At 42.3% G+C, this 25,047-nt stretch overlaps 1 protein-coding gene across 11 annotated transcripts in view; it reads left to right on the plus strand.

Moving 5' to 3' along the window:
• LOC133495221 (SH3 and multiple ankyrin repeat domains protein 1-like) overlaps positions 1 to 25,047 on the plus strand; it is a 43,586-nt gene that overhangs the window by 7,359 nt on the left and 11,180 nt on the right. For 5 of the 11 annotated variants that reach the window (XR_009793515.1, XR_009793512.1, XR_009793513.1 and 2 more), the window contains exons 4-27: positions 6,234 to 6,831; positions 9,849 to 10,052; positions 10,829 to 10,900; positions 10,972 to 11,080; positions 11,170 to 11,321; positions 11,818 to 11,985; positions 12,423 to 12,464; positions 12,977 to 13,093; positions 13,186 to 13,263; positions 13,352 to 13,418; positions 13,509 to 13,684; positions 13,824 to 13,954; positions 14,714 to 14,853; positions 15,947 to 16,060; positions 16,736 to 16,814; positions 22,026 to 22,108; positions 22,205 to 22,329; positions 22,452 to 22,587; positions 22,750 to 22,830; positions 23,706 to 23,714; positions 23,899 to 23,925; positions 24,018 to 24,074; positions 24,200 to 24,321; positions 24,804 to 24,912. Coding sequence is in view for 7 of the 11 variants with exons in the window: in XM_061809600.1 (XP_061665584.1) it covers positions 6,343 to 6,831; positions 9,849 to 10,052; positions 10,829 to 10,900; positions 10,972 to 11,080; positions 11,170 to 11,321; positions 11,818 to 11,985; positions 12,423 to 12,464; positions 12,977 to 13,093; positions 13,186 to 13,263; positions 13,352 to 13,418; positions 13,509 to 13,684; positions 13,824 to 13,954; positions 14,714 to 14,853; positions 15,947 to 16,060; positions 16,736 to 16,814; positions 22,026 to 22,108; positions 22,205 to 22,329; positions 22,452 to 22,587; positions 22,750 to 22,830; positions 23,706 to 23,714; positions 23,899 to 23,925; positions 24,018 to 24,074; positions 24,200 to 24,321; positions 24,804 to 24,912 (2,887 nt within the window). In the remaining 4 variants the exon portion in view is untranslated. Of the gene's footprint in view, positions 1 to 246; positions 563 to 6,233; positions 6,832 to 9,848; positions 10,053 to 10,828; positions 10,901 to 10,971; positions 11,081 to 11,169; positions 11,322 to 11,817; positions 11,986 to 12,422; positions 12,465 to 12,976; positions 13,094 to 13,185; positions 13,264 to 13,351; positions 13,419 to 13,508; positions 13,685 to 13,823; positions 13,955 to 14,713; positions 14,854 to 15,946; positions 16,061 to 16,735; positions 16,815 to 22,025; positions 22,109 to 22,204; positions 22,330 to 22,451; positions 22,588 to 22,749; positions 22,831 to 23,705; positions 23,715 to 23,898; positions 23,926 to 24,017; positions 24,075 to 24,199; positions 24,322 to 24,803; positions 24,913 to 25,047 lie in introns of those variants that run through there. The other 6 variants (XM_061809601.1, XM_061809602.1, XM_061809606.1 and 3 more) reach the window with 6 other exon arrangements.

The raw sequence follows: 25,047 nt of genomic DNA on the forward strand, positions 1-25,047 counted from the left end.
GGAAATAACAGACCCACTATAATAATTATATACATGTAGTTTTAAAGATGTTCTACAAAGGCTCCAAGAAGTGTAAATATTTGGTGAATTAATAATAATCCATCAAAGATTTATGGTAGCACGTGTTTATGGGTTTGATATGATTAGTGTTAGTGTAACGAGCAAGCTGTCCACATATTTTCCTTGCTTTCATGTTAGTTTCAGCTTGTGTTACCATGGCGACGTGCGTTCTCAACATGCGAGCTGTATGTAGTAGTATTGTGACCACTTTGCTTCCTCACACTTTTTCCCTCTCTTAATTCGAAAAATTTACCGTGTGGAGAATGTAAGTGTTTGTTTGTTTGGTTTCTGCTGCTGTGAATTGGATATGATGTGGATAAGCGCGCTAGATGCTCCCTTCCATTGCATTACATGACATTACACGGTAGGTGTGCAAACCGTAATGGAGCCCGACAGCCACTGCGGCGTGGTCGTCAGTCCGGCGGCCATGCCTAACAGCTTTTATTAGCATCTTGGTGACTGTTGTCGCTCAGCGTTACCTTTATGTGAGTGGACACGCCAGGTAAGTGAATCTATCACTGTGGGGCACTTTATTTTTCCCCATGAAATCCTCAGTGCAGCTTTTAAGAAAATCCGCTCTCATCGCTCTTTCTTTTACAAGCTCGCTTGGCCGCGGCCGCTTTTATCATTTTAAGGCCTTTAGTTAAGGGCTCTCGGATATGTTTACAGCAAAGGCCTGCGTTTTATCTTTAAGTGGAAGCGATCCTGTATTTTTTTTCTGCTCGGATCAAAGCAATGTTCAATACAAAGTCTTGCTGAGGAACCATCTGCTGACATCTTGGTGTTCACCTAGCGAGGGGAGGGTTTTCATTTAGTCAGGCCGTAGCCTTGTCTAATAGAAAAAAGTGCTATGCCGCCAGGTCGTGGTATCCTCGAATAATTTTGATTCACTGTACTCTCTATCATTGATTGCCAAACACTGTCGAGAGAAATGATCTAGTGTGCCGTCAAAGTATACAAATTCCCTTGAAATTGGGGTTAAATTAGTTCTGATAGTGAGTGAGTGTCTGGGTGTGAGTTGTGGCAAACAGCAGCTCCTTTGAGTGTGTGAGTGCACTCTCAGCATTCAAATGGCTGCTAGAAAGTGCATCTTGCCCACATGCAAGAGTAGGTTTACTGTAAAAACCTATTAGAAATGCCCCCTTCTAAAAACAAGTTATAGCCAGGGCTTGAAGAACAAATGGTGAAGGAACCAAACAGTGATGCTAATGGCAAAGAGAAATAAAGCGGAAAAGCTCAAGCTTGCATTTAAAGCGTTTGGACAAATAGTAAACGTGATCGTGACACCCAAATGTGATCGACAATGAAGACTCCCCAGCCCATCCAGCCAAGTATAGCCTAAACGAGGCCTTCGGCGCTTGATCCAGCTGACCCAATTATATGCAGTCTGAAGGGAAAGATAGCCCACTTACATCGACACGAGACGGCCAGCCAAGCTCGCGCTGACTGGCTTGCCGCGGGCCTTCCGTACACACCCCCTTTTTTTCAGACGCGTATGAGGCTGTGTCTCATGCGTGTTGCTAGCTGGGTATATAACCTGCTAGGTGAGGCTTTTTCCTAAAAATAACTGTCCTTGCTGAGCTGCGGATACGGAAGACTGATCTGGAGGGCAACTCGGAGATACAGCATGTTTATTTTGATCAGGACATCCAGAGGTAGCAAATGCAATCACCCATGTAATTACTAAGAGGCAAGATTAGCTTTGTTTTGTTAGATATTAAATAGATTAGGGGGAGAAATGTGATTGTTTGTGCTGGAAATAAAAATGTACTTCCTTGCTCAGAGCTACACTGTCTTTGGTTATAGGCGTTATAATTTGTTTAGATTTTAAAGCAGGTTTTTTTTTTTTTTTTTTGCACAATACAGCGTTCCCTCAGTGGATGATGGGTTTGATGGCAGAGATGCAAAATATCATTTTTTTTCTCAACCTTGGTGCCTTGGTCAAATGACAGCGAAGGATCTGTTTACTAGTTGTGTCACCGGGGATCGCTAAAGCTTCTGCCACCCGGAAGTGTGCGTGACATCATCGCCTATAAAACAAACAACGATCACACTCGAGTGACTCATCGTGATTGAGCGGGCCCGGAGTGCTCTTGATTGCTCCTCAGTTCCGGCGGCGCGAGGGGAAGGAAGCTGAAGGGTAAGGAGCCGGAGAAAGAGAGCAGCAGAGAGGGACGCAACTTGGCCGCTCTACTTTTGCGGGACGTAAAAGTGGGACAATCTGTTCCTTGGATGATCTCCAATTCTACTTTCCGAGGACCGATACCCTGAAAATATATCTAGACATGCGCTCTGTCCTACATAAGCAATAGCGAGATTGACAAAACGAGGAAATATGAGTCGGATTCCCTGTTCATTGATCCTTCGCAGTGTATTGGACTGGAATGAATACACCCTCGAGAGCAGGCGGAGAAGCACAAAAGTCAGCGCGCACGTATTTTTGTCATACTTCCAGAATTCATGAAGTAAAAGGCAAAGATTAATCACGACGCCGTAATGCCAGCACAGCTTCACTTGACAACCGTCATCCATCCATCTTTGCTTGCAACGCTCCGAACAAGCGCATCCGTCTTTGTCGTCGTTATTGTGACGTATCACTTCCTGATTCCCACTTTCATCTAACATGAATCTCTGGGTTGCGCGGCGTATAATCAGTTTTGTTTCGGATGCAGGACGGGCCTCCCCGGTGCCGAACGGATCAGTCATCAATTTTACAGCACGATGGCTCTTTTCAAGCCAGTCATCTTATTGTTAGGTTTTTTTTTTTTTTTTGCGATAAAAGCTCTGATGGAACCGCCGGTAAACAAATCCTTCCATGCCACTTAACCAAAAACATTTGTGATATGAACGATTCGAGCCGCGGTCACTGAACACAGACCCCTTATGTCAACATACCGCTTTAAAGTTTTTCCTTGTCGTCAGACAAATCTGAGCTGTAGGCTGTTTTTTTTTTCTTTTAAGATATGTAACTGTTTAGCGGATGTACGTAAATTAGCTAGATCGGAAAGTTTAACCAGTAAATTGTGACAAATATCAAATTGGAATTTTTCTTTCTGTACTCTTTATATTACTGCTGAGGGCCAGCAAAAGAGTTGAAAAACAAATTGGACTACATCAGAGCAACTGTTGCAAAGAAAAAAAAAAAACTTTATTCAGATGGAGAAGATGAATCAGTGAGACCAAGTGGCTCACCAAAGTCCAATAAAGTGAGGTGTTTAAATCCTTTTGCCTCTCATCCATCCTGCGACTCTTTTTGTCCTCCTGCTCGCCTTTCTGCACCCAATTGGATTACTCACCTTTATGCAAATTGCAACTCCCCATCCCTCCTTTCACTTTTGCATGCCAATTAGTTCTCCCCTGCCTGCTTTCTGAGCTCCTTTCTTTTTTCCCCCATCCCTTATCTTGCCGAGTGAAAGGCTCCATCCATGTAGCTCAATATTGAATGAGATTTTATTCATAAATCAACCATCTCTGTCACCTCTTCCCCCAACCCTGAGAGGGATAACAAGCATCTTAATGGCACTTTGTGATTAAAGAATCATGCAGCTTGAAATGAAATATAGATTGAAAAATGAGAGAATCTGATTTGAACCACATACTTTTTTTTTTTTTCACCCACTTCCCTTTTCCTGATTGTATGTTCTGTTGCATACTTGCCGTCAGTTGTATTCAAATGCAAACGTCTCATCCTGTCACTCTGGCATCGCCTTCCATTTTATGGAACAACTGTGGTGCTGGATATTTGGGACGTCGTCAGTACTTGTGGACGCACACATGGCTGTTTGCAGGCCTGTGTCTCAATTGGGTTGGTTGTCCTCCTGTAATGTGATGTGATTATTATTATTTTTTTAAATTGAACTCCATCTATAATGATTTACTTCTCGCTCACTCTGCGGGTGTTTCCCTGCTTCCAATGACAGCATTCACGCATCGTTTGCTGTGATTCCCATAGCGACTAAAACCAGTCAAGAAAACCCGTCCACAACGTACGGCGGCACCAGTTTGCCACTGTGAAATCGCTTAAAGGAAACACTTCTAAGAACTAAGAAAATGGCGTGCAAAAATTGTTTGATTCTCTCGGGCAGACCACCTTTTTCAAAAATACGCCCCAAATTCAGCAGATATTCCTAACATTTATTTTCCACCTTGTCATGAACTTCTTGAGTTGACTTATGGTGACATTTCGAGGTTTTGCACATCTCTGTATCTCCACGCAATAGGTGGTTAGGTGATGGCATCATGGTGGCGCGTTGGCCTCACAGTTCTGAGGACCGGGCCTGAAGTACCGGCTCCACCTATGTGGAGTGCGCATGTTTTCCTCATGTCTGCATTGGTTTTCCCTGGTTTCCTCCCATAACATGCATTCATTGGAAGCTAAATTGTCCTTAGATGTGATTGGTATTACTCCACTATTCCAGACTTTATATTGTTTAAGTAGTCTGTACTTTTGTGTTTGTTCAAAGTTTGTATTTGTTCCACAGGATTGCAGCAAAAGCACTATTTCTTTCCAAATGAAATTCATCGACTCATGTCAACATAGTGTAATGCCTTGGCACTAGGATACCAAAAAAGGGTGCTAAAGCAATATTTTCATATTAGACATAGCTATGGCCTCAGCGCAAGTTTCTCAGCAAATAGGATATCTTTTCCAAAAATAATTGGCAAATTCAAAACATTCAGAGGTTCACTGTTGTACCAGAGTGATTGCACCTACCAGTAACAAGTTCCTTGTGTTAAAATGTTCTTGGCCATAATAATTTCGATTCTTTGACAATATATTAACTGACTCTTTCTTTAAATTATATGAAAGTTGGGGCCTCCTTAATGTTGGGGAGATCTATAGACATTTGTTTACAGCAAGACCACCACAGAGGGACTTGAACCCTCAATCTTCTGATTTGAAGTCCCACCTTATGCATCTGGCCACGTGATCAGTTTGGCCTCATGTGAAGCACATAAATGTAATACTGTAGCGTTTGTCCCGGCCATTGAAAAGATTTCAATTTGGCGTATGCTCATGGAGCCTCACTTCTTTCAAAATAGGGCAATTAAAATGAATGATGCAACAAGGGTGGTTATTTCCTTTATTACCATTGAGCTCTTCGCACTGCGTAGCGCTTCAAACATGGCTTGGCTTCATTATCTCAACCGGCTATAAAAAACTTGACCTCATGTAAAGCTAAATTGCTTATCTAACTCATTCTCATCTGCGAAGATCTTGAGATTCTATTTCACAGTTTATGTATGGTGACCCGGCCTTTCATCAGCCTGCTATTCCCCAAGCTTTTCCACGAACTAAATGCAATATGCGGACCACCAGCTATGCACGCATTCGGTTTTTGTTACTGCATTGCTTTGTTAACGTGGCACATGACTTGAAGAAGCTGAGTAAAAAGGAGTATTGAGACCACCCTGAAAAGAAATCAATTTGCCATCTTATGCTGTCATATTTTTGAGGGAATTTTCTCTTCCCTGTGGTCTTAATACTTGTTCAGAGGTGTAGCGTGTGTTGCAAACCGGTGTTTCTCAACCCGAGCCAAGGCACATATGCTCCTCATAAAAGGTTATATTGAGATGTTGGGCTTCGGAGGGAAACTTCAGCAAACCCAAAATGCACCATCGTCTTTACAGATAAACCTACAGTCACGTGACCTTGTCTAAACCTTATAACGCAAATTTCAAGCTGTTCAGTGTTTCAGTACTTTTTTGTGCGCCTGAATTTCCAACAGGTGTTTGATCCGTGAATGCACCAAAAAGTTTCCCGGTCCAGTGTAACATTCACAATAGATTCCAATTCAAGTTAAGGTTGTAGTACCTTAGGCACTAACCTTACTGTGTCATTAGTAAGTGGCAAGAGAGAATGAAAGATATTGGAAGAGTAACAGAGAGGATAAAGAGAGGTTCAAGCAAAGGTCACCTGAAAAGGGTACAGTGCAGTTTGGGAACAGTCTTGACAAAAACGTCACAAAATATATAAATCCTTTAGTATACTGAAATAAATTTCAATCTTTGGACAAATTAAGTAGGCTTGGGTGATTTGTGAAGATGCAATAATGTGCCATGGCACAGTGGTTGGGAATCATTGTTCCATGTGTTATCAATTTGCCAGGTGCAAACCGTCATTGACCCGCTGCAACGAAAAACTGACTCCCTTTTTTGCCTGTTCCCCACAGCATGTTTCAAAGGAATGAGCCCAATCTCTCGGGATAGGATAGCCATGTTTTATCTCCATGACAACTATGTCACTCAGCCTTCTCCGCAGTGACCCCCGCGCCGCAAACGATGCTGGGAAATAACGAGCACTTTTATCCCGGTCAGGATGAAAAAGATGGGGAGGATGAGGAGGAGGAGGATGAGGAGCAGGGCAGAGGGAGCGGCAAAGGGGAAGGTGGACGTGGCATCGAGAATGGAGGGTTAGACGGTCCGGCGGAGGAGGAGATGACGGGTGGGAGACAGTCCTGGGAAGGCAAAGTTGGCGACGTCGCCAAACCGGCGGCCATCGTGGTGGGCAGGCAGAGAGCGGATCGGCCCGCCAGGTCCGGCAACCGGGGGGTCACTTACGCGTCCAATCAAGCCACCCTGTATCATCAAACGGCCAATAAAACGCAGCATCACGGCACGGTGGCCAATCAGCATCACGCGGGCTTGAATGCGACTCATAAGAGGAGAGCTCTGATGATGGAGCGCAGCATGACCACCATGACGCCCATGGAGGAGACCTTCCTCACCATGATGGTCTTCCGGATCGGGATTCCTGACATCAAACAAACAGTAAGTGCATAGTTTCTCCAACAAGAACAGAAACACAAAAAAAAGAGAATAAATTTACTCCTGTGTGGCCACAGAATACTAAACCCTGCTCGGAAATTTGCATTGTGTGTGTGCACATTATACACGTGGGTTAAAAGTAACTGGACTATAAATTGGCAATAAAATCTATCTTATTACACATTTATTGTAAGAAATGATGCCTGATCTTTGTTTCATGGAAAAATGAAAGCTTCACATTTCAATACAAGCACTGTGTAGCATCCACAGCAAACTAACAGAAAATAAGAACTACCGGTAAGACAATAAGAAAGGCCCAATAATGTTGTTATTGTGAAAATAAGTTTTCATAATAACTTTAGAGATAGTGAAAGTACTATAAGCAATTTCTAGTGCCTAGTTGCCTTTTACCCATCCTGTAAACATTTCCGCCACAATTTGTTTTCACCTTGTGATCATAAAAATGATTATAATCATTTGCTAGCTATTATTAGGGTTCCCACAAGAAACATATTAGATAGGACACGAGAAAAATGACGAGCCACATGCATAATCTGTATACAAACTCAGTGCAGCTCAGCTTCTGGCTTGTGGACATTATGGTTAGCAACTTGCAAAAGCAATAAAATGATAGCATAATATCTCACACTGTTCAAAAGAAAATATTTAATTTCTGTTTCATTGTAAATATATTCCTATCCGAACCGAATTGTAACTTAAAAGCTAAGTTGCATATTCATTTATGTGGTTTGACTGTTGTTACCGTCAGTCTGAGGGCAAGCAAAACTATACAAAGTGGTCCGCAATGAAAGTAAGTCTCCTTGACTTTGAGAATGTCAAGACGAAATCAGAAATGTCAAGAAAAACACGTTTAATGCACCGAATCAAAGCAAACGTTCCCATCTTGAATCCGAGGAGCTTCCCCAGCCACACTTTGTTTCGACCACACCTCGTTCGACAGTGTTGTGGTTCTGGCGGGTGACGACTCCCAGAAGCAAGTGAGAGAAAATAATGAGCTTGACGTCACTTCTCCACCTGTGACAGCAGACATGTAAGCATGCGCCCGAGGGTCAGATATAGATCAATTATTATTATTACTGTTTTTTTTTTTTTTAACAACACAATGTGGCTCCAATTCACGCTCGACGCAGTTCCGGCTTAAGCAGGGACATCAGGTGAGAATTGACAAGCCCACACATAGCACGACTCTGTGAGAAATCTTGCCCTTGTGTCAGCCCACCCACCCACCCTTCATCTCCCTTACAGGCTGGCTGTTCTACATGTCAGCTAATCTGCCCTCAATGTGGCAGTAATTGCTAATCATCTAATAGGATTTTAATGAGTTTGGGGAGAGGTGGGACAGAGCGATACAAATATGGAATGCGCTGTGCAGTACACCTTTGACAAAACCCACTTAAACCTCTGGAACACCAATGATGTGATGAAAGATGCCTAACACTACATAATCAACTTTCTCAACTTGGGAATAGAAACTCTTGCATTGTAATATATGGCAGGCTTGTTGGTTTCATGCATGGATTTGGGAATTCAGCGGACACCCCAACAGTGTTTGAGGGGGAAGATTAAAAACTTCCAACTTTTTTTTTCCTAATAATTTTGAATCCTCATTGTATTCCACGTAGCTTCTGAATCTTTTCGGCTATGTTAGTTTCCTTTGCTCTGCTTCTGTTTGCTTATCTTTTATCCAGTTTTTGGCAAATGAGGGATGATTTTTTTTTTTTTACCTTTTTCGTTTTCCAGATTTGGCTTCCACCAAAGTTTTGGCAAAATTCCTGATACCCAAGGCAGTTGGTAGTGTGCTGGTTTCTTAAAATTCTATTTGGCTAGTACCAGAGAGAGTAATTTTTTTTCATACTTATGTCACATTACACTGCCAGTTTAAACATCCACCCATCCATCAGTTTTCTGAGCTGCTTATGCTCACAAGGGTCACGGCAGTGCTGGAGCCTATCCCAACTATCTTCGGGCAGGAGGCAGGGTACACCATGAACAGGTTGCCAGAACAAATAAGAGAATTTTTTTTGCTGTGTCCTGACAATAAAAGGTAAATAGTACTTTATTACTACCTATATGGTATAGTGTAACCCTATGCACCCTCAACATCATCAACATTCTATTCTGACAATTTCCCATCACTGAAACACCACAGTTTGCTGTCAGTGGCCACTGAGTCCAGTCGACTGTTGGTCGCAGAATACACTGCACATGTCAAACCAATAAGAGCACACACATACCCTTTAATATAATCTTATACATCCACATCCTGTGCTTTCACCCCTTGGGGCGGCAGGGATATGGCGACGGCGGCAGGGGCCTGCTTCCTCTAATGAAGTGGTTGCCATGCCAATCGGGTTGCTTGTGTCTAGCGGTAACTAGTACTGCAACATATCGGGGGTGGATTCTCACTGGACGGCGTAAGTGAGGGGTTAGGTGGGGTGGGGTGGCATGAAGGCTGCTGAGCAGTACAGTTTTTACTCACCGCTCTCTGAAATGGAACAATACACTTGAATAGATGGAGTTTACATCTTGATTAAGTCGTATAAGGACGTAATGTGATGTAATGGTGTGAGGAAAGGGGGTCCATTCAAATGACCGTAAAATCCAAAAATGTATCCATGCGCATATTTTCGAAGAGGGTTTTTTATGGCCCACGAGTCTCAGGTGGATGTCACACGCTCAAGTGGTCATTTGTTCCTTTTCTCTGCTGGATTGTTCCACAAATTTGCCATCAGGGAAATATTTTTCTCCATAGAGATGCTGCGTGAAAACAACAGTGTTGATAATTAAAGTTAGTTAACCGAATAAAGTTGAAACGCCAGCTAGGTTTCTACCAATGAGCAACATTTTATTATCACTGCGCTCACTAAAAAAATGCAATAAGCCAAAAAATAAATACCCCAAAAGGCTACGGGTGGAATGTAATCTTTTTATTGGCTCATTTTTATATGCTATTGCGCCAGGTCATGTACAGGAGATACTTTGACCTGTGTGTGTTTCAGAGGTGTGTCCAGTTTGACCAGGACTGCACGGTGTGGAACGCCAAGCAGCAGATCATCTGCTCCCTCACCGAGACCTTGTGGGACGTCTACAACTACGGCCTCTTCCAGCCGGCGGGGGAAGGCCGGGACGCCAAATTCTTGGAAGAGGAGAGGACATTGCGGGAATACTCTCATTCTTTTGAGAAAGGGGTGCCTTACCTGGAGGTATGAAGCAAGTTTCATTGCATAATTTACATTTGAAGTCAAAATTTGCCATCGTACTTAAAACAAGAAGTTGCAATACAATGTTTCTGTTTCGCAATTCGCTTTTGAATAAAAAAAAAATAGCTAAAAAAAACATGTTAAAGTATAACATGAAATTATTATTATTTTTTAGTATAAGTGCACAAATGAAAGCCCATTTACCACAATCTTAACATTCGCCACCGGTCAATGTAAAGTGGATTTGGAGGATATATGATACAACAGTGTCCTCTGGTGGTGAAAGTAATCTTGGCAAAAATAGCATAAAATAATATAGTACTGATGGCAATTTACACTTAGAATTTGAAACTTCCCAGACTATTCTAGTAAAAAAAAAAAACAGACCTAACAACAAATCTAGTGACTTTTAAAACTTGTGTGGAAACATTTATTTAGCAACCAAACCAACCGAATGCATTTAATTAAGGTAAATACAGATTAGGATCAAAAGCGTCATTTCTGTGGAATGATTCTTTGTTTCCCTTCAAAAACGTCATTCTTTTATTTTCAAGTGGAAGTGAGAAAAACATAGCTTTGCAAGTATAAAAATTAAAATAAAATGCCGTCTATATTGTAGCATTCTACTGCAACTTACAGTGGAGTGTTTTCCTTCCACTACTTATATGCTAAAACACAACACAAAATGCCATAAACGTTAACAAATAGCAGTGATACTTGCCAATACATAATCCTAATTGTGATGTGACTGATTCAGATATTTTTTTTCCACTCCTTAGTTCAGATACAAAACCAGAGTGTATAAGCAGACAAATCTGGATGAAAAGGCCCTTTCCAAGCTGTGCACAAAGGTAAATTTCTTGTATTTGTTTGTTACCTGTGGGCAATGTATATATTCTACTCACATTCACTGATATCTCAGGCCAGTCTGAAGAAGTTTATGGATTACGTTCATGCTGTAGCGCTGGAGAAAATGCTAAAAGTGCTGGACAAAGGTCTCGATCCAAATTTTCACGACCTGGAAAGTGGAGGTGAGTTTTCAAATCGGTCACCGCCTGCTCATTTGGATGAAGTTGTCGAGCACATCGTGATATTCGCTCCCTGCCTGCCCGCGAACTAGAGACCCCCCTGACTGTGGCCGCGCAGATGAGCCTGCCGGTGGAGGGCATCAGGGCTCTGGTTCAGGGCGGAGCTCATTTGGACTTCAGGAGCAGAGATGGCCTGACTGCAGTGCACAAAGCAGTCAGGGTTCACAATCATACCGGGCTGCTGGTAAGGACTGCAAGGTGACATCAATATGTACGGAAAACCATTGGAGCTTTTATGTGACAGCCTTGATAGCCACCTTAAGGTCCTTGTACTAGTATGCGCTTTGCCAATTTATGAAGTTGTGGAATGACTTTATGACTAAAGTTTCTTTCCACTATAGGTGCCACTTTGGTACTAGTATGCAATCAAACTGCACTAGTAATATACCTGGCCCAACTGGTAGTCAACGTAGTTAATGTCAAGTGCGTTGCTAGTAGGACTAGTACCGTGCAGATGTCAACTCGTGCACAGTTGTTGTTTTTTGTCTCATTTGTGCCCTTCTTGTATACTAAAATTGTTCTAATAGAGTGCAGACATGTCACATGACTCGTAAGAGATGCAGTAGTGAAAACAAAGAGCGTATTATTACGTGGACCTTATGCTAGATATCACGGATATGGATCAAATGGTCGGACGTTTTTTTGGCTCGAGTTCTAGCGTGGTTTTGCTCGCTTGCCAGGCTCTCTTATCATTGGGAAGCTCGCCAAACTACAAAGACCGAAGTGGCCTGACCCCGCTGTACCACACCGTCCTGACAGGGGGCGACACCTCCTGCTGCGAGACTCTGCTTTATTACCGGGCCAAGCTGGGGACCAGAGATGAGAACAGCTGGGATGAATCCCATCAGGTTCTCTTGGACAACTCCTCCAGATACTGCAGTTGTCTCTTGATACTGAGCCCATGTTTCTGTTTTCATGTCGTTTCCTGTCATATTTCTTTTACATACTTGAGCTACTGTTTTGGTTTTTTTTTCCTGTAGACATGCTAAAAGTCCTCCCACTCTCTGTACTGAAGTAGAAGTGCAGTAGTTGCGAGAGAAAATAAGATTAAAGTGCAAGTATCGATTGTATTCCATTTGTAAATATAAAAAGCTGTCAGAAAAATATGTACTCAGTTGAAGGACAGCTCCTGGAAAAATCTACTTAACTACAGTATTTCAGTATTTGTACTTGGATGGCTGCTTCTGTCTGATATATAACGTCGCTTTTACGCCAGCTCAACGTCAACATTCTACTCTGGTGGCCTTCATGCACTCATCTTTCCATTCTCTCTCCTTCTCGATAGCACAGGGATGAAGAAGAGTTTGGAATGGAAGAAATACATAAGGTACCTCGCATAAGCATCAACACACAAGATTTTAGGCAATGTGGACATGAATATACTTGATGCTGTCGAAAACATGACTCATCTTGTGCTAATTACAGCTAATGCATAGAAATGATTGTGTGTTTGTGATTTTCGGGGCATTGCTAACTTACATTATGTCTGCGTGCCGCTGATGAGTGTGTGCTTCGAGCTTGTTGTCATGGTATTTTATTTTGGTTTGCTCAGCGTTCGTTTTTTTTTCGGCTTCTCTTTACTTTGCACATGTCACGTGCTTATTTTAGTCTTTGCAGGAAATATGAGGAAACCTGTCATACTGCTGAAAGCTAATTTCTCTCAATTTGATGTTTTTTTTGTGTCGAATTCAATTATTCAGATCCTTTATAAAAGAGTTAAAACCCATGTAATGTTCTTATCTTTTTTTTCTTGTCTTATTTGGCGCATCCACACAATAGTTTCCTCATTTAACACTGCGTGTATAATATACTATATTGCACTGTTTTGACTTTGAAAAGGCTTGCCAGAACGGATTTGCCCAACACTTGGAGCATCTTTTGTTCTACGGGGCCGATGCCTCCTCTCAGAATGCTTCAGGGAATACCCCACTTCATATTTCTGCCCTGTACAACAAAGCAAGTGTAACCATTTCTTTAAAAAAAAAAAAAGACTGCCAACAGAGCAAAATATTACGTTTGATTGTGATTAATTGCTATCCTTCCACCAGGAAAGCTGCGTCCGTGTTCTTTTGTACAGGGGAGCAAATAGGGAGGCAAAGAACAAACACGGTCAGACTCCCTTTCAGGTAAACTTGCAATTACAGCGGGACAGATTTTGTCTTTGGATTTGTCTATTAACTTTGTAAATCTAAAATGGAGTAACTTCAATTGCAGCTGGCCATAATGTCTGGTCATTTTGAACTTGGAGAAATCATCAAAAACCACAAAGATTCAGATATAGGTGAGTTTTCTTGCCGCATTTTTCCACTCTTGTCCTTCAAATTTGCCTTCTTATCTTTCTCTATTTTACCACTTTTTTTTTTTTTTTTAGTACCTTTTTTGGAGTCTCCAAAATATGTCCCCAAGCGAAAAGAGAGTGCCCATACGCTGCCTCTGCCCTCACTCCAGTCCCACCCCTTACTGCGCGCCAACAGCGACAACACCATGACCCACTCTGATCCTGTGGTTATTCCCAACAAGGCTGCAACGACTCCCACCCCGGCTCAGGTATATAAAGTCCCGGTTCTGTGGCTGTCCAAAGGCACAAAACAGCGAACAGGCAAATAATGGCTCATCGATTCCAAAATGTCATGTTACCAGAGGCCTGTATTGTGTTTCATAGTCTTACGTTGTCGTGGTTCCGCAGGGCCACCGCAGGGGGTCCGTTGGCTTGCGAAGCTCCAGCAGCCCCAGAAATCGCACCCGTTCACCATCACGGGGGCGAGGAGGCCAGAGTGACACCGAGGAGCGGCACCGACAGCCACGAGGCAGGCAGGGGTAAGGAGCCCCTGGAGACCGACGGCTTTTCTATCTAATCAGGTCCTTTTGGTTCCATTTATAAACTGCGCTGAGCTTTAATTGTCCCACTTGGATTTTCCGACTAATTATAACCATGAGATTGTCACATTTGGAGTGAGCAGTTAGTCAACGTTCTATTAAGTAATAGAAATAGAGGGACTTGTTATTGCCTCAACAGAGCCTCAATCCTGACAGACTGATAGGAAAATTGCAGTTGCACTTTAATCAATGAAATGATATTTGAGTGATTGGCCCGTGTGAATCATTCCCACATTCCCTCGTTCCCCGATCACCATGTAGGGATTTTTATACAGTCTTGTATTGTTCACGTATCAGTCAAACAAAATATATTTTTCTAAAACGTCCCATGTGTGACAGCAAGTGTGTCATTGCTGTTACATAAAACATTTCGATTCAATCCTTTAGAACAGTTTGTTTTCAAACATTTATTTAGGTACAAGCTCTGTTTAAATCTCCATTGAATCATTATTCTGCTAACGACAATATTAAATATGCATTTTTCTGCTTCATGTCTTGATGAACACTGGGGCCTACTACTACTGGTCATCATGGTGATAGTTGTAGAAGCAATTTATTTTTTTAGGTGGTACTTAGTGTGTAAAACATTCGCGAACCGCTGATGTAGGGTATAATCTATACTCAGTACGTATTCTAACAGGACTATTTGCAAACTGACTATAAGAGATTGTCATTGTTTCGGCTTTTTTTTTTCCGCAGGGTTACGCCCGCAGGCAGCGGCGGAGGTCAAATGAAGCGAATGTACAGCGCAGTGCCAGGGCGAGTATACGTGGCCACTCGGGCGCACTCTGCTAGTGGAGAGAGACAGCTGTCACTCAACAAAGGGGATAGAGTTAAAGGTGAGTGGAGCAAGCGGTGAATTACCGTAATTCCCGGCCTCCAGAGCGCACCTGGTTACAAGTCTCACCGAGTACATTTGTAAAGGAAATACCATTTGGTACATACATACGCCGCAGCTGTGTAAAAGCCGCAAGTGCCCACATTCAAACACGTGATATTTATGAAAAAGATGGTACACAGAAAGAGTTTAATGCTAGCACGGTGCGAATGCTGGTGCTAACGCTAGCGCAGCGCAAACAGTAACAGTAAAAGTTAGCTAAGTTACTTCCTCGGCACATTTATTCCACCGGTCTCATTCTTATCTTTTCCGCTCGAGTGCCCCATTGCGGCCGCTAGGGAAAAATGCACAAATTAGACGATCACCGCATAAACCGCAGGGTTGAAAGCGTGTGGAAAAAAAAAAAAAAAAAGTCGTGGTTTGTAGGCCGGAAATTACGGTAATCTATTACTCAGATCTGACCGCAGAAACTCTTGAATCAATCTTAGCCGTGTATTGCAAATGAATGCAGTCTGGAGGAAGAATAAATAAACATCACCTGCAAGGAAAATTGGATTTTTGTACAAAAAATGTAAGGTACAATTTAGTAGGACTTTGTTCTAAATGGGATGACTGCCAAACTGACTGATTTTAAGGGAGGGTTCAAGATATGTATCAAATGGGATTTCTGTGCAGAAAGTGGGTTGGAATTCAGTAGAATTTTGTATGAAGAGAGGTTCCTGCCAAATTGACAGATTTGAGTTCATAAAGTGGAAGATTTGAATGGAGTTTTTTTTTTTATTGTACAAAAGGTTAACACCGTAATATAGTTGGATTTTGTATGTAAAGAGATCTGCCGAACCTTTGTCACTTTTTAAAAAAAATGGAAGCTATGAATTTTATAGGTTTCAATGCAAGTAGGACCAAGTTGATGTTTTAAGACTTATGAAGTGCTGTTATTCTCATGTTCCTCAATATATAATTTTTCTTTTGTTAATTTTCCCTGCTAAACTAGTTGGCGAACACAATTGCTGGAGAAGAGGCTTAATGTTCAATCAGACATATTAAACTGCTCTCAAAGCCTCATATCTGTGCATCTATTTGTTGCTTGTCAGTGTTAAGCGTCGGCGAGGGAGGATACTGGGAAGGAACGGCGAAAGGTCGCACTGGGTGGTTCCCCTCAGACTGTGTGGAGGAAGTGGCACCTGTCAACAAGGACAATCGACCAGGCAAGATGTACAAGCTCAAAGGGCAGAGGGGCGGTGCATGGCCGCCCGGGAAATAAAAACCATTTCTAAAGGGAAAAATGATTATTTGGACAAAGAGGCAGTTTCTTGAAGAAAGTATGAGCAGAGTACATTTGGAGACTAGAAGAAATTGATTATTGTTAAAAAAAAAAAAAAAAAGCAAGGACCATTAACATTTTTAGCATTTAGCACTTGACTTATCAACACCCGCGCCTCCTCTGAAAATGTTTCTAATTGGCAATAGAACGTTTTCACTCAATAATTTTCAACTCTTTGTACAATCTTACCCTTAAAAGTAACAGTAAATGACATCATTTCCCAATAAAAAAACTTCATAATATTGTTATTTCGATACATTGTCACAGGTCTAGAGTACCGGTAATGTATGTGGAGACCATCGTGCAGCACATGCTATATATTCTATGGGTTGCAAATTTAGGTTGCACGGTCCCCTCTGGGTGGAATTAACCGTTAAGTCACTGTAATGATGGCCACATGTTAGTTATTTCTACAGGGCTTAGACCTTCAGAACGCCACAGCTGCATGAAAGACAGCTCAAAATAAGGGCGGGAATCTGACAAGCCGAGGGAACGTGTCAGACAAAAACTCATGAAACTAAAATGTATCATATGTGGTGATTGCATGTGTGCCTTGCAGAGACACGCAGTGGGAAATCCAAGAGGAAGCTTTTCCGTAACGTCACGGTCGGCGCCTACGACAGCACCGATGGTCCCAGGTAAGATTCCACCGGACTGCAAGCTGAATTCCTTCCCAGGGGACACACTTGTCTGTTACGCTGGTTCGGGAGCAGAAAGGGTAGGCGGAGCTCTTCCCTAGTGATGTAGATAAGCTTGAGAAATTCCAATGTCCTGATTTCAGACTTCTCGGCAGAACAAAAACGTCTTATGTAAATGTGGAACCTTTAAATAACTGAATTGAATCGGGACACAAGTCAAGCCCAGCTGCTCCTTATGAAATAAAACAATCTGATTTCAAGGTCGCGGGCGTGCTGGAGCCTATCCCAACTGTCTTCGGGCAGGAAGCAGGGTACACCCTGAACTGATTGCCAGCCAATCACAGGGCACATATAAACAAACAACCATTTGCACGCACATTCACATTTAGAGTTTTTAATTCACCTACCACAGGTGTTTGGGGATGTGGGAGGAAACGGGAGTCCCTGGAGAAAAACCATGCAGACATCGGGAAAATAGGTAAACTCCACACATGCGGGGCAGTATTTGAACCCCGGTCCTCAGAGCTGCGAGGCAGATGTGCTAACCGGTCGACCGTGCCACTCAATTCATTTCAATAGGTAAAAATTATCTGACCTACTTTAAAAAAAAAAAAAGCTGACAAGCCAAGACCCCTCAAGCTCCTGCTCGTTGACCCCCAAATTTGAGAGCCACTGGTTTAAAGGGGCGTGCCCTCGAAAGGATTTAGAGTGTGGAACATGGTGTCTGTGAAAGTGGGAAACAAGTGATCTAGCAGCTCTGTGGCTTTACTAGCTTGGAAGGAAACAGAGCGCGTTTGAGCAAGCCCACTTGTTTCACCCGCTGTGCTGTTATGTCTGCCCTTGTGCTACATCCCGATTCAGCGCCTTCTCTCCATTTCTTCCTTTTCTGTTTTTTCTTTTTTTTTTTTTAATAATGTCGTGAGCACAGCCATGTCATTTTCAGCTCCATAAACCTCGGCATGTTTTTTTGTTTTTATGCATTTATTTTTTAACATAAGGCTGTACATGTTTTGCTTGGGAGTCTGTGTGCGTATGAATATGTCTTTGAGAGTAAATACATCATGTTGCTGATGATGAGTCATAAGCAGGCTGAGTATTGGTTGCATCCCTGAGCTAGTGAGGGGAACTTACAGCCGCTTGCACACTGGAACTGACATTACTGTCATTATTTTTATGTATTTTCTATGTGGTTTTGTTTTATGTGTGTGGATACCTGGGTAATTACAGAGCGGTAGTGGAGTGGTGCTCCATTCAGAACAAGGTGATCTGGTACATGTTTTTTGTGTTAGGGAGAATGCCAAATAGGATTCCACATAGCAACTAGAAGTGTTTGTGATGAAAAGCTCGGCGATGATAAAGTTGGCAGGTGTGTGTGTGTGTGTGTGTGTGTGTGTGTGTGTGTGTAAGTCTATGGTGGGAATCAGCTGTTAACCAATCTGTGATTCACCAGTGATGGAGAGCGTACTTTTGCACATCCCATCTTGTTATCCTCACCCATCCCCCTGGTCCCCTGCAATCACACACACACAGATTAATATATATCTCATGTTGTCAAACTCCTCCTTTGGGATATGGAAAGCAGTTTGAGCATTTATTCAATATCCTACGAGTGTTCCGAATTGTCTAAAGGCTCGTAAGCTCTTTCTCCTCACTAGTAAGACAATCCAGTCCTCGAGGCAGTTTTATGTTGGTTATTACTTGACAGTGCAAGGCAAATAGTGCAAGTATACCTAGTTGTTCTACTTCTACGTACAAATTCATACAGTAGTTGGAAGGGTGCAGTGGGAAAAAAAACACAAGTTTACATGTGCACCTGAGTCGTCCTACTAGTGCCCAGAAAAGTCATTGGACAGTAATGGAAAAAATGTCACAGTTGTTTTACTTGTGCACAGAAATGTCATGTAGTTGTTGAAAAACATCACTAGTCAGACATAATTGCTCTACTACAACTTCAAAAATTCCCCAATGTGGTACTAAGAAAGGTTCGCTTACCTAATTAGAGCACTGAATTGTCTCGCTAGCAATCTCAAAGAGCATACTAGTACAGGGGCGATTCAGTTCTCTAGTAAGATATGAACTAAATGCAGGAAATGCTTCCCATACGGGGTTCAGACCTGCACACGCCTCCTCCTCGCCTGCGCTCTCTTTCCCTCCTCTCTCTCGTTGCCCGAGTCCCCGCTGGAGGGAGGAGGAAGAAGAAGAAGAAGAAGAAGAGGAGGAGGAGGAGGAGTGGTGGTGGTGGTGGTGGGGGGTGACATGGCAATGGGGGGATGCGGCGAGAGAGATTGCTCTCTCTCGCTCTCTTCTTCGTGGCCGTCACTGGGCCCCAGAAACAGGAGCGTGTGGTTCATTTACAGGTAGCGGCTGTTTCCTCGTTCATTGGCTGGCTATGGATGTGAGGAGAGGACAATGGAGAGAGGGGAGAGGTAGATGATGCTACTGAGAGGCCGTGTCCTTTTTTTTTTTTTTTTTTTTTTTTTTTTACGTAGACCGAATTCATGTGCCGCGCGTTTGTGTGTGTGTGTGTTCTTTGCGTTGGCTTCGGAGCGTGTGCGGCTCTGACATTTTGTGTTAAATGTAAAGTGGCTTTAGATTGTAGACGCCGCAGCATGCTCATTTGTGTCCCCAAACTATGTGGTTGTGTGCGTGTATGTGTGTACAAAGAGAGCACACATTGATGCATTTCAGTCAGACCGTGGGTGTATTGCATTCTCTTTTGACTCATTTATTTCTTTTAAGCGGATCCTCATTCATAGGGAGCTCGCTATTTATACCCGTCTCTTTAAATATCCGTTGTATAATTGATGATTGTGCGAAGGAATTGCATTCAGTACTTATTCCTACGCATGTTAATGTGCACGCATCCGTGCATTAACAGAAAAGGTTTTTGCCGGAGCACATCTGATTCTGTGGGAATACCACCTTTGTGCCTGCGCTGAATATTCGAGACGTCTCCATCCATGTGTGTGTCACGCACATCCATCAAGTACATCACTCGTGTAGTGTGCGTGTGGCTATCGTCCCCACACTGACACTCCATACTCAGCAGTTAAAGAGTTTGGGGGGGAATGGTGGAATCAGCTGAGCCGGAGTGGTCAAAGTAGGCATAAGCGTGAGCGAGGGTCTGTGTCTGAGCCACCTGGAGGACCCACGTCACCGGGCCGTGTTTCCCCCTCCTCGTACAAGTGGAGGCGCAAAAGAGCCTAATGTATCGGTCCACCCACTCTGTTACTTTGATCTTCGGAGCGGAATTGCATGATGGAGGACAGGGTGAGAGAAAAAGAAAATGAGGTGTGAGGAACAGATGGCAGGAAGGCGGCTAAGCGTTGGCAAACCAACAACATTGATGGAGAACGCGCGAGCGATGGACCTCAGTCCGGGAACGTGCGGATCGTCTTGAGTTCAGGGCTCAAGTTGTCTTCTCATTGTGTGGTTCGTCGGTCTTCTCTGATCTTTGGGTTTCAGCTGAAAGCATTTATGTTTTTTGGACGTATAGCATGGACAAGGACCGCAGTCGAGTTTAGGGGTGGCATCCTGTAGTGTTTACTAAAATTCAGGACTAAAGTCTTATAAACCTTTACACCATGATGTCATATGTACTTCCAGGTGGCAATAGCACCACTAGTAAACCCAATTTTATGAATAGAGCACCTTAAAAGCAAGTGAAACAAAGTGCAGTACACACACATAGAAATTCACAGGAATATAATTGAGAGATCATAACATAATTTAGAAACAATAAAAATAAAAAAGGCACTAAAACAAAAGCAGTTTCAAGCTGTGTTTTCAAACCAAGGAATAAAAATGGAGTTTGTGGCTCCTACAGCTTGCAATCTTTTCTATACAACCATTTACAACATCCACTTGATTAACTAATTTTGCTGCATTAGTTTATGATTTTTTTTAAGGATATCCACAAAGTTTTTTTTGTCAAGGTTTCTGATTCTGACAACCTGGATGGTTCCTGGTGCCTGGTTTCAAACATTAAAAAAATCTACATCTACACTATTTCCCTTAAATCTTACGTTTGCATTTTTTTCGTTTTCAAATATGTTTACCATATGTTTAAAAATAAATTCACGTTTTATTATATTTAAATGTTTTAAGTCTGTGGAAAGATTCGACAATTTAACAAAAGTTTTCTTTGCTGACTCGATATCATGGATTTTTATTTATTGCGAGTGAGTCTTCAACATATCTCCGACAATAAATGAGGGTTCAATGTATGAGTTTAATATTATTATATTTAACATGTCATTTTGGGCTCTAGTAAACACTGGGGATCTTTAAAAAAAATCATTCATTATAATGCAAAGCACATTTATTTACTTTGTGTTTCATACATACAGTAACTCAATACGCTTTACATGATTAAAAGCATTTAAAAACAAGGACAAAAAACTGTAGTTAAACAATTAGTATTAACAAAAAAAAACCCATCACTTTCATAAAAGTGTTAACCCAAAGTTCACCAACTAACCTCACAAATAAGAATGTTTTTACTTTCCTTTGCAATCTTGCCGTTGTGCTGTCTCAAAGACAATTCATTTAGAATTCCTTATATGACCCTTTGCCACTCGTGTATTACAAGAAAAAAAAAAAAAAGGTTAAATATCCCAAGGCTGGGCCACAATTGTTCCACTGCTCAAACACAATAATAATACTTCAGTCTAATATAAGCCTGCATCAGTACGAGCGCTCTTCCCAGTCTTGCTTTAGCCTGAGAGCACGAAGAGTTGTTTGTGGAGGACGATTAGAGGCCTGTCCAAGCTCCACTTGTACATAATCGAAAGTGTCACGTATGTATGACTGGTCGTGGCACTCCGCAGTCGCTGAGGCCTCATCCTTGCAAAAGCTGCCAGAGGCTGGGAAAGCTAATGCTGCCATTTAGTTGCATTTGAAAGTCAGCTGTATCACTCAAGTTTATGCACACTTTTTTTTTTTTTTTTTGGGGGGGGGGGGGATGACATCTCATAGTGCTGTCCTCTTATCGTGTCAGTCACTCTTTCATTGTGCACCACTGCTTGCCTATTGTGCCACCGACCTTTCTTTTGCTGCAGTGTGGTTTCATAATGTGATGCAGTTAAACTGTGTGGTTTTTTTTTTTTGGGTTTTTTTTGCACTCAAATTGATGAAAATACTTTCCTGTCGCATGTCACAACAAAAGTCAAATGAATTCACTGTTATTGTATTTCCCACTCCTCCTTACAGTGACTACATCATTAAGGAGAAGACAGCACTCCTGCAGAAGAAAGACAATGAGGGATTTGGCTTTGTACTTAGGGGAGCCAAAGGTGAGCGCCCCCGCATCCCCTAAAAACACTCATTTTCAAATCCACTTTCGTATTGTGCGTCCATTCAAACTCCTCTTTCTGCCCGATCCTCCACAGCTCAGACTCCCATAGAGGAATTCACTCCGACGCCAGCGTTTCCAGCGCTGCAGTACCTGGAATCTGTCGATGAGGGGGGTGTGGCGTGGAGGGCCGGCCTGAGGATGGGGGACTTCCTCATCGAGGTGTGTATAACTTGGAATTTGTCATCTTAATAAGACACGTGAGCAATCTGAGGACACCAATACACCGTTGGAAAGGTGTCCAATATATTTACATTCACAGTTGGTCACTGTTTGTTTTTCAGGTGAACGGCCAGAATGTGGTCAAGGTAGGACACCGGCAAGTGGTCAATATGATCCGACAGGGTGGCAACAGTCTAATGGTGAAAGTTGTCATGGTTGCTCGAAACCCCGAACTGGAGGACACTGCTCGAAAGAAAGGTTAGCGCCATAGTATTCCCTTTTTCCATGATACGTGACAATGACGCGGATTGCATTTTTACATTAACACATTAGCGACGTAGTTGTTAGTGTTGACTGCATGTGTGTACCGCACAAGAAAAGTAAACATCAAGGCTGCGTTTGGCTGCCTTCCCTATGCAGCCCCGCAGCAGACGAAAAGACTGACTCCTCCCGCCATTGCCCTGCGGTCCAAATCAATGACATCAGAGCTGGAAGACATGGGTAAGATGGCCAAGATGAGGTACAAAAACAAATGGCTGGCATGCAAGTTACAAAGTTGATACAAAAGGAAATTCAGTGGTGCCTCGAGATACGATTAACATGAATTACTTAAGGACAGTTCTTAAGAGAAATAACTGCCAAACTAAACATCAAACTAAAAGAATTACTCTTTGTGTATTTACAACACCACCAGAGCCTTACCTTAGGAAACTTAATTTAGCTTAATCCTAACAAAGCCAAACAGCACAGATAGGCTAACAAACAACATCTGTGTTTTTGTTCTATTCCCGTAAGCAAAAGGATATTTGAGCACCAACCATAGAGCAACACATGACGACAGACATTACAATACTCACAGGCAAATGTGCTTTAATCCTCTGCAAGGAATATTACTGTATCTTACTAAGGAGTTGTGCCTTTTTCCATCTACATGCACATGTTTGTGTTATACTGTCGCAAAGGTACGCACACCAAAAGAAGCAATATAATATCCATTCATTTGAAGCAAAAGGTGTTACATTTTATTTAATTGTCATTGCTGTATGTTTCCATCAAGTACCATGTTATTGTGCTATCTTTTGCATTAAAAAAAATCAAATGAGATTTCCATTCATTTGAATGGGGAAAGGTGATTTGAGGTAAAAGTGTTTATGTTCCTAGCATGGTCGTGAAACGGATTCAAGTCAAAGCTCAAGGCACGACTGTATGAAATATCATTTTCTTGCATTTTCTCAGCGATGCAGCTCTTGTATTACGTGTGAAGAAAGGTGACAAGAGATTTGAACATAATTACTTGTTTGAAACTAGCAGTTACCAGCAGCTCTCTTCTTTATTTTTCTCTCCCTTTTCTCTCAACCGAATGTGCTGCTCCGAAGTGGACAAAGGTGGGAGAATCACGAAAATGTGTGCTCTCATTGTCATTTCCCTCCCTATCACCACCCCTCCTCTGCATTCACACCATCTTTGTATCCGAGTATGAGATTCCATCCCTTCATCTGCCATATGAACCCAACGACACGGCACTTGCATTCGCACCTAATTTATCTTTCCCAATTATGTATGCTCCAGCTGCCTCTCCATGGAAAAAGAAAGCAGGTGAACATCGGGCTTTATCATTGACTCGATCAGCCCCGAGGTCTTAATTAAGAGCCGTTTGATGCTAGCTTTTTCTTTTTTTTTCCCCCCAGACTATGATTCCTCTCAGGGTCCTGATAAGAAGAGGACAGTCTATCAGATGGCACTGAGTAAGAAGCACTCTTTGGTCATGGGGTGTCTTTACATCTTCGGGGTTCAAGTAACGCTCCTTTTCATGTTTCTCTTCCTTTTTTGTTCTTGTTTTTTTTTTCTTTTTGTTTGTTTGTTTTCCAAGATAAACTGGATGAAATCTTGGCTGCTGCCCAGCACACAATTACATCAGACAGCCAAGGCCAAAGAGGTCACGGAGCCAAGAGGGACCGGAGCAAGAGTATTGTACCCAATGTCTCCAACGAGGTATTTTCTTCCAGTTCTGATGTAACGCTAATAATTTGGCATCTTCCATGCTTGATTTTGGACATCCTCCTATTCCTGAAATGTGTCAGCTGTGGACTCCATTTTCACTCCCGCCGGCAGAGTTTTTGCTCGGCTTTCGGCAATAGCTCAGCTTTAATCGTGCGGCCTTTTTGTCTTTTTCGCTGTGGGGGTGCTCTGCTGCCCTCACAGCACTTGAAAATTATTGACAATGAACCACCCACACATTTGCTTAAGTCTGAGTCAGGTTGTGTCCATTCAGCTCCTCTGTTGCTTGGTGCACCAGTACTCTGGGTGGATGTTTTTGATATCATATTCTAATGGCAAAAAATGATGATCATACTTGAATTAGCTACTCTGTTATATTTTTTATTCTTATTTTATTGTGCCTTCATATATATTTGTCCCCCTGTATTCCATTTTATGAAAATGTTCTTTTCTTCCTTTATGTATGAAACCTGAAGCAAACATACGAGCTGCAATCTACAGTAAATCCCAGACCCGGTTTTACCTACAACCAAGCTCACTTCCAACCGGCCCAACATGCCGTTATGATGCGTCAAAAGTCCATTGGTAAGACCAAATGTCAAAAGGGAGATTTTTAAGTTTCCAAGTCCCTCAAAAGTGAAAAATGCTAAAGGTGCTCTGAAGTGTGTCTGAAAGGTACATTTTGTGTGTGTGGGCATATTTGCTACCTATGTGACAAAT

The sequence above is a fragment of the Syngnathoides biaculeatus genome, chromosome 22, assembly GCF_019802595.1.
Source record: "Syngnathoides biaculeatus isolate LvHL_M chromosome 22, ASM1980259v1, whole genome shotgun sequence".
NCBI lineage: Eukaryota > Metazoa > Chordata > Actinopteri > Syngnathiformes > Syngnathidae > Syngnathoides > Syngnathoides biaculeatus.